Source organism: Aedes albopictus, chromosome 3 (assembly GCF_035046485.1).
Source record: "Aedes albopictus strain Foshan chromosome 3, AalbF5, whole genome shotgun sequence".
NCBI lineage: Eukaryota > Metazoa > Arthropoda > Insecta > Diptera > Culicidae > Aedes > Aedes albopictus.
Genome location: NC_085138.1, coordinates 447,801,203 through 447,812,887, shown reverse-complemented (window position 1 = coordinate 447,812,887; position 11,685 = coordinate 447,801,203). Strand labels below are relative to the sequence as shown.

Genomic DNA, 11,685 nt, shown 5'->3' with positions numbered 1-11,685 from the left:
TCTGGGTCTGTAACACCTACGAATTTGTGCGACTTGCTTAATGCTAATGTTAATCAGCGTGTAAGCTGAAAGACAGGCTCTATCCCAGTTGGTATGTCAAGCTAATCAATACTAAGAAGTAATCATTGAGGAATGTGCTACACGTGATTGAGATTCCATTGGAATCGGATTTTCAACAGGTTTTCTTTCTTTACGTACTGGGATACCGTGATCATCAAAGTAGGCCACTACATTGTGTATCATCTCTCGCCATAACCATCACCATTCACCACCCATCTTTATTGTGTAGTAATTCTTAGGTAACTAGATGTTTTCCGTTTTATTCAAATCCTTGCTGCTCAGTCTGTTGCAAAATGCGATCGGTCTCATCTGACTTCGCATAAGAACCGGATTCCATTACACACATCGGGTTGTTGTGAATCTGTTTGCTGCATCGCCCGGGATGGGAACCTGACCACCAAACCCAGTCACTCAGTCACCGAACCGTGCGGGGCGCGTTGGATTTGTAAGTCTACTTTTGTGTGTGCTTGGAAGTCATGTAACCAAAGGAAGCACAACAGTCAATCAAGGTAGGTAGGGTTGACAGGGAAGGTTCAGCAGGTGTGATTGAGTGATGCGAGAACGGTTGGGTACCCTAACACGTTTTCCTGACAACAACGGCGGCCTACTACGATTTGACATTTGCTTACGTTTTTCGCACAGATTTGAACCCACGAAGGGTTTCCTGATCTGATTGAAGGAGGAGGTGAAAAGGGTGGCTACCGGCTCGACAGGGGTAAAACCACCTTTCGGTTGAGGGTGTAATTCAATCCGATTTTATTATTTCTCCATAGCCGATGAATGTGTGCGCTGCGCTGCGCTGTGAGCCACAGGTTGCAACGCACGGATTGAGAAGAAAAAACAACGTATGAACGCACAAAACAGAAACGGCACCCGACATTGAAGTGATTCTCCTCTTCGGCATGTGAGCGGGGATCCGGCGCGGCTGATATTATATCGGATGTCTTTTTGTTCTAGATTTGTCACCTGTAACATCTAAGTTTCATTTAAACCCACCTTTGCGCAGCCAGCTCACCGCAGTCGTCGTTTGGCGGTGGTCTGGTCTACATTGGGTCCAGGGCATTCGGATACTTGTTGGGAGTTGAGTCGGATTTTTTTCTCAGTGTATTATCAGTGCAGAAGGAGAATGAAACAGTGCGGGGAATCTTTCAAGGAAGTTTCTATCACAAAAATATTTATTACTTTTTCATCGAGAACTTTACACTTATGTAACGATACTTTCAACCCAATGGATGGTACAACTCACTAGTTGCTTATGTGTGTAAACTTGTTGTTGTTTTGTCATATTTTTTGTGTGTTTTATCTCTTTGAAGTAAAGGATTTTCTTGTATTAAAACTTATCACTAAGATTAACCGATCATAATCATATAAAAAAAGCTAAAAAAAGAAAAGTTAAAATATCTGAGACATTACAAAATAGTGTCCCCTTTTCAATCGCAATAAAAAGTTACTAATCCGATCGGTTTTCGATTACAATAACGAAATGGGTAAACATATGTATAAAAAGACAGAGAAAAAGGATTGCAAAAGTTCACGGTTTCCCGCAGAGTCGACTCTTTTGATTGTTTGATTGCAAGTGAGATAAGTCGCGCGCGCGTGAATATCACCAATCTAAGGAGGCTATGGTGGATTTCGTTTTTCGTCGAAGGAATAAAGGGATAACTGTGAGAGTGAGAGGTGAGAGATCAAATTGAAGGCACCGAACCGAACCGAACCAATCGAAAAAGAGAGTTTGTAATCTTCCTAAGTACTGGCTTCCAAAGGTGAGTAGATTGTATTTGATATCGCTCTAGCACCATTCGAAATCAGTACTGAAGTTGAAGATCTAGTCAACGAGAGTTTTCGAAGTATTTGCATCACATCAACTGCAAAAACGTTAACGTTTCATTTGCCATTTGTAACGACACTGAACAAGTGAGAGACGAACCAGCCAAGGGCTGAGAGTCTCTATAATAAAGATGAATCAATCAAAATCACTGAACAAACGATTCATCTGTGGTCAGTACATCGCAGTAGGCGCAGGCGGGAAGGGAATGCCACTTTTCACATTTCGCAGTTCACTTCATTTGCATGGTTCGTAAATACGGGCCATCCTTGGCTTCAGAAGCTGTAAAAGAACTGCCGGCCGCCAGCGCCTACTATGATGAGAAAAAATGAACGACGAAGTGTGTGCTATTCTTTCGCCAATTGTGTGAATCAAAAGTTGAAACATTCGATTCTGAAAAAAAAAACGAACAAATCGAGGTGGAAGGCAGAAAAACATTGCGGGATATCATTGCGTTCCGGATTGTGGTCAAAGAGTTTCAGAGGGTGGTTTAAAAACAAAAGTAATATAACAGAATAGAAGATACATTTGGTTACTTTTTCTTTTGTCTTCGTACCATCCTCTAAAATTTGTTTGATCCCCGTCAAAATGGAATGAACTGCCAGCCGCCAGCGCCTACTATGATGGGAAAGCCTTTTAGCAGATTCATGATTGGATTTTTTTTTGTATATTTTTGTACATGCAATCGATGACAGTTATTCCATACAAAATCTTGCATCTCAGCGTAGAGTGATCCAATTCAGCTGAATTTTTGACCACGATCTTCAATTTATGTAAATTTAGAATGACGGGAATTCATTGCGTTCCGGATTGTGGTAAAAAAGTTTCAAAGGGCGGTTCAAAGACAAAAGACAGAGAAACAGACGTAACACTTTGAACTAATTTCATTAAAAACACATCGTTGCGAAATATATAATTTTAAATTTTCAAATCTTTTGTCCCTTAGCTTATAACACATACTTTGAGTGATTTTTCTCACCGTGTATGCCAGATAGGAACATTTTTAAATCCCTAGTGCGAAAAATGTCAAAAATGGAAATCACGTCAAGGTCGACCTCAAATGTCAAACTAGAACTACATTTACCGTTTTCCTTATTTTGAATTTTCTCATTGTTCCTTCGTATTTCGAGTTCGAGTAAAGTACAGTTCCTATTAGAATATCATGCTTGATCGTATTATTCAATAAAAGCGAGATTTCGTCTTTAATTTTAGGATCATATTGAAGATTCCTTTGATTACTTGCTTTTGTCTTCGTACCACACTCTGAAAGTGTTTCAATCCCCGTCAAAATGGAATGAAAATTAACGTTATATGAACGCAACAAACACTCGGAAGCCACAATCAAGCATGCATGCTGAATTGTTACTTTATTATAGTAATAAAAGCTGAACTAAAATTACACATTACTGTACGAATGATTTTTCAATTGAAAAAGTAGCCAATTTTCAAACTTTCGTATCGGTATTTACAGAGACAATTTAAAACACTTTTCAAGAGTTTATTCAACTTGCAGTAATTCCTTTACAAAATAGTTTAACAAGACCTTTACCTGCTTCTTGTTAAGTTTATGTACAAATTAGCACATATCTGTATAAGTGTTTTAGTTTCATCATACATCGACTCAGAGTACAGGATGAAAAGCACGTGATTTTTTTACTGAACAGCAGTTGAATTATTTTGTTGTACAGTTGATAATCTTAATGTTCTGTGCTAATTCACCACTGCTGAATAGGAGTCGAAGTATGATTATCATTAAACCACGGGAATTGAAGGAAACTGGAGATTCCAAAGGCAGTCGGAATTGCGGAAGCTAGTTCGGGACAAACTCTCATAGCTCCCACCAGGAATGTCTACTGAAGTTCCTCCAGAAATGTTTGCAGGAGTTTCTTGAGGTATTACCGAGTATTCCTTTAGCAGTTGACATGGAAATCCCACTAGTTCCGAGTTCCACGAAAACTCCTCCAGGAGTTTCCGAGAATTCCTCCAAGAGTTCCTCGGGACTTCCTCCAGAACTTCCTCAGGAATTCCTCGGGAAGTTCCTCGGGAATTGCTTCAGGAGCTCCCCGGGAATTCCTCCAGGAGTTCCCTGGGAATTCCTCAAGGAGTTCCCCGGGAATTCCTCCAGGAGTTCTTCGGAAATTCCTCCAGAAGTTCCTCGAGAATTTGTCCTCCAGCAGTACCCCGGAAATTTCTCCAAAAGTTCCTTGGAAATTTCTGCAGGTGTTTCTCGGGAATTCCTCCAGGAATTCGGGACTTCCTCCAGAATTTCCTCAGGATTTCCTCCAGCAATTCCTCGGGAAGTTCGTCGAAAATTGCTCCAGGAGTTCCCCGGGAATTCCTCCAGGAGTTCCTCAAGAATTCCTCCTCCAGGAGTTCCTCGGGAACTCATCCAGCAGTACCTCGGGAATTTATCCAAAAGTTCCTCGGGAAGTCCTCCAGGAGTTCTTCGGAAATTCCTCCAGAAGTTCCTCGAGAATTTGTCCTCCAGCAGTACCCCGGGAATTTCTCCAAAAGTTCCTTGGAAATTTCTGCAGGTGTTTCTCGGGAATTCCTCCAGGAATTCGGGACTTCCTCCAGAATTTCCTCAGGATTTCCTCCAGCAATTCCTCGGGAAGTTCCTCGAAAATTGCTCCAGGAGTTCCCCGGGAATTCCTCCAGGAGTTCCTCCAGAATTCCTCCTCCAGGAGTTCCTCGGGAACTCATCCAGCAGTACCTCGGGAATTTATCCAAAAGTTCCTCGGGAATTCCTCCAGGAGTTCTTCGGAAATTCCTCCAGAAGTTCCTCGAGAATTTGTCCTCCAGCAGTACCCCGGGAATTTCTCCAAAAGTTCCTTGGAAATTTCTGCAGGTGTTTCTCGGGAATTCCTCCAGGAATTCGGGACTTCCTCCAGAATTTCCTCAGGATTTCCTCCAGCAATTCCTCGGGAAGTTCCTCGAAAATTGCTCCAGGAGTTCCTCGGGAATTCCTGCAGGAGTTCCCCGGGAATTCCTCCAGGAGTTCCCCAGGAATTCCTCCTCCAGGAGTTCCTCGGGTACTCATCCAGCAGTACCTCGGGAATTTCTCCAAAAGTTCCTCAGGAATTCCTCCAGGAGTTCTACGGAAATTCCTCCAGAAGTTCCTCGGGAATTTCTCCAAAAGTTCCTTGGAAATTTCTCCAGGTGTTTCTCGGGAATTCCTCCAGGAATTCGAGACTTCCTCCAGAACTTCCTCAGGAATTCCTCCTGCAATTCCTCGGGAAGTTCCTCGGGAATTCCTCCAGGAGTTCCTCGAGAATTCCTCCTCCAGGAGTTCCTCGTGAACTCATTCAGCAGTACCTCGGGAATTTCTCCAAAAGTTCCTCGGGAGTTGCTCCAGCAGTTCGTCTGAAATTCCTCCAGGAATTCCTCCGGGAATTCCTCCAGGAATTCCTCCAGCAATTCCTCCAGGAATCCCTCCAGGAACTCCTCCTCGATATCCAGGAATCCACGAGTTTCTCCGAATCCTTTAGGAATTCCTCCGGGAATTCGGATTCTTCCAGAAAATCCTCCGTGTATTCCTCAGATATTCCTCCGAAAATTGCTCCAGGAATTCCTCTGGGGATTTCTCCCATCAAGGAATTCCTCCAGGAATTCCTCCGACGATTCATTCAGGAATTCTATCAGGAATTTTTCCAGATATTTTTCCGGGAATTCCTCCAGGAATTTATCCGAGGATTCCTTAAGAAAGTCCTCCGCGAACCCCTCCGGGGATTCCTCCAAAGTTTCCTACGGGGAATCCTTCAGGAATTCCTTCGGGGATTCTTCCGGGGATTCGTCCAGGGATTACTTCAAGGATTTCTTCAGGAAGTTTTCCTAGAATTAACCCGTGGATTTCTCCAGGAAATCCTCCGAAGATTCCTTCCGGAAGTGCTCCGCGAATTCTTCCAGGGATTCCTCCAAAAATTTCTTCAGGAATTCCTTCAGTAATACTTCTAGGAATTCCTCTAGGAATAGTTCCTGACATTGTTCATGGAATACCTCTGGGGATTTCTCAGGAAATTCCTCCGGGAATAGAATAATATGGAATAATTCCTAGAAGAGATCCTGGAGTAGTTCCTAGAAAAAATTCCTGGAGGAGTTGCTGGAGAAAAATCCTGGAGGAATTGTTGGAAAAAATCCTCGAGGAATTCCTGGAAAAACTCCTGGAAACAATCCTGAAGGAATTTCTGGAAGATTTCCTGTAGGAATTCCTGAAATAAATGCTGCATTACTGCAGGAATTTCTGGAGCCGACCTGATGCGATGGTTAAAGCGCATGCCTTTCACGCCGAGGACCTGGGATCGAATCCCACTCCCGACAAACTCACAAAATGTGAGTTCTTCCTTCGGAAGGGAAGTAAAGCGTGGGTCCCGAGATGAACTAGCCAAGGGCTAAAAATCTCGTTAATACAGATAAAAAAAATGCAGGAATTTCTGGAAGAAGTCCTGGAGGAATTCCATGAGGAAATCCTGGAAGATTTTTTGGGGGAATCCCCTGAGAATTTTCAGGAGGAATCCCCGTAGGCATTCCTGGACGAATCTTCGAAGGAATTTCTGGAGGAATCCCCGGAGAAATTTCTGGACGAATACCCGGAGTAAATCCTGCAGAAATCTGAAAAATCCCCGGAGGAATTGCTATATGAATCTCAGAAGGAATACCTGAAGAATTCATGGAGGAATTCCTGGAAGAATCCCCGAAAGAATTCCTTGAGGAATCTCCGAAGAAATTCCTTGGGGAATCTCCGAAGGAATACCTGGAGGAATCCGCAAAGGTATTCCTGGAGGAATTCCCGAATGAATTTCTGGAGGTATCTCTGAAAGAATTCCTGGAGGATTCCTCAAAGGAATTCCTGGAGGAAAATCCGATGGAATTCCTGGAGGAATATCCAATGGAATTCCTGGAGGAGTCCTTGAAGGAATTCCTGGACAATTTCCGAGCAACTCCTGGAGGAATTTTCGTAGAGTTCTTGGAGGAATTTCCGAGAAACTCCTGTGGATGTTACTGAGGAACTCCTGGGGGAATTCCCGTGCAATTTCTTTAGGTATTCCCTAGGAACTTCTAATCTCTTTTCCTATGAAATTCCCGGAGGAATTCCTATGAAATTCCCGGAGGAATTCCCAATGAACTCCTGGAGGAATTTCCTGGGAACTCCTGGATGCATTGACAGGTAAAAATGGCAAGGAACACCTGCAGGAATTTTCTAGGAACTCCTCGAGAAATTCCCGAGGAACTCCTGATGGAACCCCTGTGGAGCTTCTGGAGGAATTGTAAGAACTCCTGGAGGAATGCTCGATCAACTCCCGCGAAAATTCCCGAGGATCTCAGAAATTCCCAAAGAACTTCAAGTAGAATTCCCGAGAATCTCCTGAAGAAATTCCTGAGAAACTTTTGGAGGAATTCCCAAAGAAACTCCTGGAGGAATTCACGAAGGACTCTCAAAGGACTTTCCGAGAAATTTATGGAGGTGTTTCCGAAGAACTTCTGGAGAAATTTCCATGGCACTCCTGGAAGAATTTCCAAAACTGCTGGAGAAATTCCCAAGGAACTCCTGGAAGGATTCCCGAGAAACTCCTGAAGGTATTCTCAAGGAAACCCTGGAGGAATTCCCGAGGAACTGCTGGAGGAATTCTCGATGAACTCATGGAGAAATTCCCGAGGAATTTCTGAAGGATTTCCTGAGGAACTTCTGGAAGAACTCCTGGAGGAACTCCCGAAGAATTCCTGGAGTAATTCCCGAGGAACTCCTGCAGAAATATCTGGGGAAACCCTGGAGGAATATCCTGGGAACTCCTGGATGAATTCCCGAGCAACTTCTGTAAAAAAATGCCGAGGAACTGTTAGAGAAATTCTCGAGAAAGTCCTGGAGGAATTCCAAAGGAACTGATTGAAAAAATGCCGATGAACTCCTGGAGAAATTTTCGAGGAACTCCTGCCGGAATTCGCGAGGAGCTTCTGGAGGTACTCCTGAGGAATTCCTGGAGGATCAACTGCCGGAAAATTTCCCGATGAACTTCTGCAAGTATTTTCGAGGTACACTTGAAGGATTGCCCATGAAATTTCTGGAGGTACTTCCGATGCATCCCCGCCTTTGGTTTCTTCAAATAAATCCTGATCTATATTTTGGAGCTATGTTTCAGCTTTTTCTCTAGATTCATTAGCCTGCTTCCAGAATTACCTATTTCTTTCTTGTATTGGTCTCAGTATTGGTACTAGAGATCCTCACCGGAATCAAAAATCTACTCAGAAAATTTCCTTCGTCCCGGAATCATAAACATTCTCAGAGAACTGATGCTGTTCAGAAAAAATCCGCAGGAAAAAAACTAAGCACAGCTAGCTTAGATGTGTGTTTGCATATTTTTAGAGTTCTATCGCAGCTGTCAAAGTCCAACAACAGCCATGAAAATCATCCTACCATTGAAACAGATGGCCAAATCAAAGTAGGCTTGGAACGTGAATTGTTCCGAAAACTAACAACAAACATTGATCGTCGGCGTCGTATCCAAGGCATTCTTGGACCGGTAAACTATGGCTACATTCTGCACTCAAATGCAGCAGGAACTTTACAATTCCAAATGCCAACTTTGATAATAAACTAGAATGTCGTCAGATTACATCAGTCCAAGTTGATTATCGGCTCTGTGATTATATCCCCTTTCATCTGATCTCTCTTAACCAGAAAGAACCACCAACGCGATCACAAGGGCAAGAATTTACCAACGAAAGGATCGGAAAAAAACATCTACATCAGGAACAAAAATATCATTGACAACAAACAACAAGGAATTAGTAAATGCGCTCGTTTTAAACAAGTGACTATTTATATTAAAAAAAAGGTAATAATAAAAAAAGAGAAGCGTTCCTAACACAGACATCAGCATTAGTAAATATAGTACGAGTGGTTGTTTTGATTCTCTCTTAAAAATGGTATAAATGTGTTAACAATTGACCGTTCTCCCCGCGGACACGACGGAACGCACGCGTGCCTCGCAAAAGCCTAGTCTTGGACTCTCTCTGTGTATCTGTAATCTCGGCGAGTTTTCGAGGCACCACCAATGTTGCTTGTATGTTTTTTTCGTTTTACTTCTGTGTACAATCTAACGTTAATATGATACTTTCACTAATAAAAAAGAGCGCACGTTTGTTGTTGTTGCCGTTGCTTATAACGTTTCAGGCTTCCACACCGGGACTCTTAGATTAAACCTTAGTATTGCCTAAATATATTACCAACCAACATTTTGTATGAGTCTAGAAAAAGCTGGCTAATCCATTGCTCAAAGGTTCATCTTCTTCTCCTGTATCATTTTCCATGTGTCGTTTCCGAGAGCTTTAGCAAAATGATCATCGACTTCTTCCTCCGAGTCGGGCCTTACATGTTGTACGGTGCCTAGTTCGGCTTTAACCTTAAGCTCCGGCCGAACGAGCGGCTGAGCAAGACCCGGCTCGGCTTTTACCTTAAGCAATGGTGAGATCTCGACAGCCGGTGGTGGGATTATGTTATTATGTCTAACAATAGGGCTTACGCTTCCAAGGTGGCTGCCAACGCTGAAATTAACGTTGCTCCCGATGAGACTGCCAGCACTGCTGCTGCTCGTACCACTGGCAACCATACTGGCAACACTACTGATTCCACTGGAGCTACTGTTGGTGCTCAAGCCGACACTGTTGCTGCTACTATTGCTTGAACTACTGCTAATACTGCTACTGCTGCTAGTACTACTGTTTCTGGTATCACTGCCACTGCTTTTTTGCTGATTGTTATTGTTGTTTCCATAGATGGAAGCATATGTATTACCTAGCGATCTCCGGAAGTGTTCCTCGATGAAAACGTCACAGTTGACCGGAGAAAGATTATCACCCACAGCGCTTTTTATCACTATTTCACCTGAAATCGACAAAAGTTCGTATAAATGTATTCATATCAATCACACTAGGCATGCTTTGAACTGTTCCAAAACTCATCCCCATCCGCCTACTAGATTCCCGTCCCTTACCATTGCTATGCATACTGCTGATGCGCTTCTTGATTGGCGGCGGAGGCGCTTTCGTAATCACACTGGGACGTGTGTTCAGATTGATTGGCGCATCATTGCCATTTCCGCCGCCTGCGTTGGAGCTGTGCTGATGATCGATCACCGCCGGTGATCCGCAGGTGGTGTTCACCTCCGGCTGCCGATCGGACGAGTCCTTCCGACGCACCGTCATGTCCAGTGGTGTTTCCGGATCCAGATCCATTGGGGTGACCGGCGGTACTGCCACAGGCAGTTGCGGTCGGTGCATGTCGTATACAATCCGGTCATATTTGATCGACGGTTGCGGTTCTACAGAGAAGACAGATTCATTGCACAATAAACATAACTCATGTAATGTAAATTACCTGGACTTTCGTGCGGACCGGCACCCGGATCTCGGATCATATTGAGACGTGTTTGCACGAACTTCTTCAGTGTTGCTGCCTTTGGGGGACCGAGTTGCCAGAAAAAAAGATACTCCCCGCCTCCCGCGGTCACCACTGCTCATAGAAGTGTTGTACGTGCCGAGCGAGCTGTCACACGCAGTAGCCGAGTCGTTTTCGGTTACCGTAGCAGCCAACTGCACCTAGAACCTTGAATTGCAACACTTCCACCGTCGAAACCACAATCTAGTTTCACTTTTCAGCAGCTAATCGAGCTTAGAATTCGCCCGGATTAACTCCAAAACCAACATAAAAACTGCTTTTGCGGGCAGTACAGCAAATGTCCCACAACATGCGAGAGAAGCAAAGGATAAATCAAAATGTCAAAACGAAATCTTCTTCTTCCTTCTGCACAAAGTATACTAGCACACACAAACACTGCCACTGTTTCTTTTCTTCTTTCTCCCCACACACTGTCCACTTTGACCGAAAGATCGTGATCTTTTCTCTTTCTGGCTTCGATCGAGACTTTCCTTGTCTGGCTTGCTTCTTTTCTATTCTTTTGTGAGCTGCAGCAAAGGAAAATTTTCTTTTCTCTGCCTTTCACTTGGACGATCAAACCGAAAGATTTGATCAGTACAGCAATCGAAGTAATTTCGACTATCGATCACCTGCAGCCGAAGCAAGCTACGATCAACACTCAACCAACCACAACCAACAATCACCTAACAGAACCAGCAATTTCGGCAAACGCAACAAGGCACCTTCAGCGCAAACACCAAACACACACAGTTTGTAGCTCCAGACCAGACGAGGTGGAAATTTCTGTGCCTCACCACAGCCTTTGGACAAGCTAAGCTCTGAAAAACCGATCGAACGGAGACAACGAACCTCTCTCCGAAAGGGACTGTACAAATTGCGGACTTGACTTGATTGTTTTGTTTTCTCTCTCTTTATCCTCCTGCTGTTGCTGTTGCCACTACTGGTAGGCTGAACCGATCGTCCCTCTACACACAGTAGGCAGCGATGGACAGTATGGTCACTATGATGTTTTTTGACTTGCGGAACGCAATAGTTTGCGTTTGTAGCAGGCCCAACCTGAGCGAATGTTTGGGCGGCCATGACAGTCGACTTACACGGTAGATTGAAAGTGATCATAAACTCATGGAGCATACATTGTTTTGGTTTTTAATTTTTATAATATTTGCACATTTGCACTAGTTAAGTTTTTACAGCGTGTTTTGTGAAAGAAATCATCATTCAATCATCAACTATTGAAAAGCAGTTTTATTCATTTAAAATCACAGCTGTGTTTGAAAATAACTACACTGCTGCCCACATGATAAGTATAGAACAATAGTAAATTTTCATTAGCAAAGGCGAAACAACTGCTTTTTAGTTTTTAGCAATA

The 11,685-nt window shown here is 43.5% G+C and overlaps 1 protein-coding gene across 1 annotated transcript; it reads right to left on the bottom strand.

Annotated features, from left to right (window-relative positions):
• Window positions 1-9,060: 9,060 nt before the first annotated feature.
• On the bottom strand, window positions 9,061-11,362 carry LOC109407560 (uncharacterized). The gene is made up of 3 exons (XM_019680631.3): window positions 10,257-11,362; window positions 9,874-10,200; window positions 9,061-9,764 (listed from the first exon to the last, which is right to left on the bottom strand). Exons 1-3 carry the CDS (start codon window positions 10,294-10,296, stop codon window positions 9,154-9,156), a joined length of 978 nt encoding a protein of 325 aa, XP_019536176.3. The 5' UTR covers window positions 10,297-11,362; the 3' UTR covers window positions 9,061-9,153.
• Window positions 11,363-11,685: the final 323 nt, after the last annotated feature.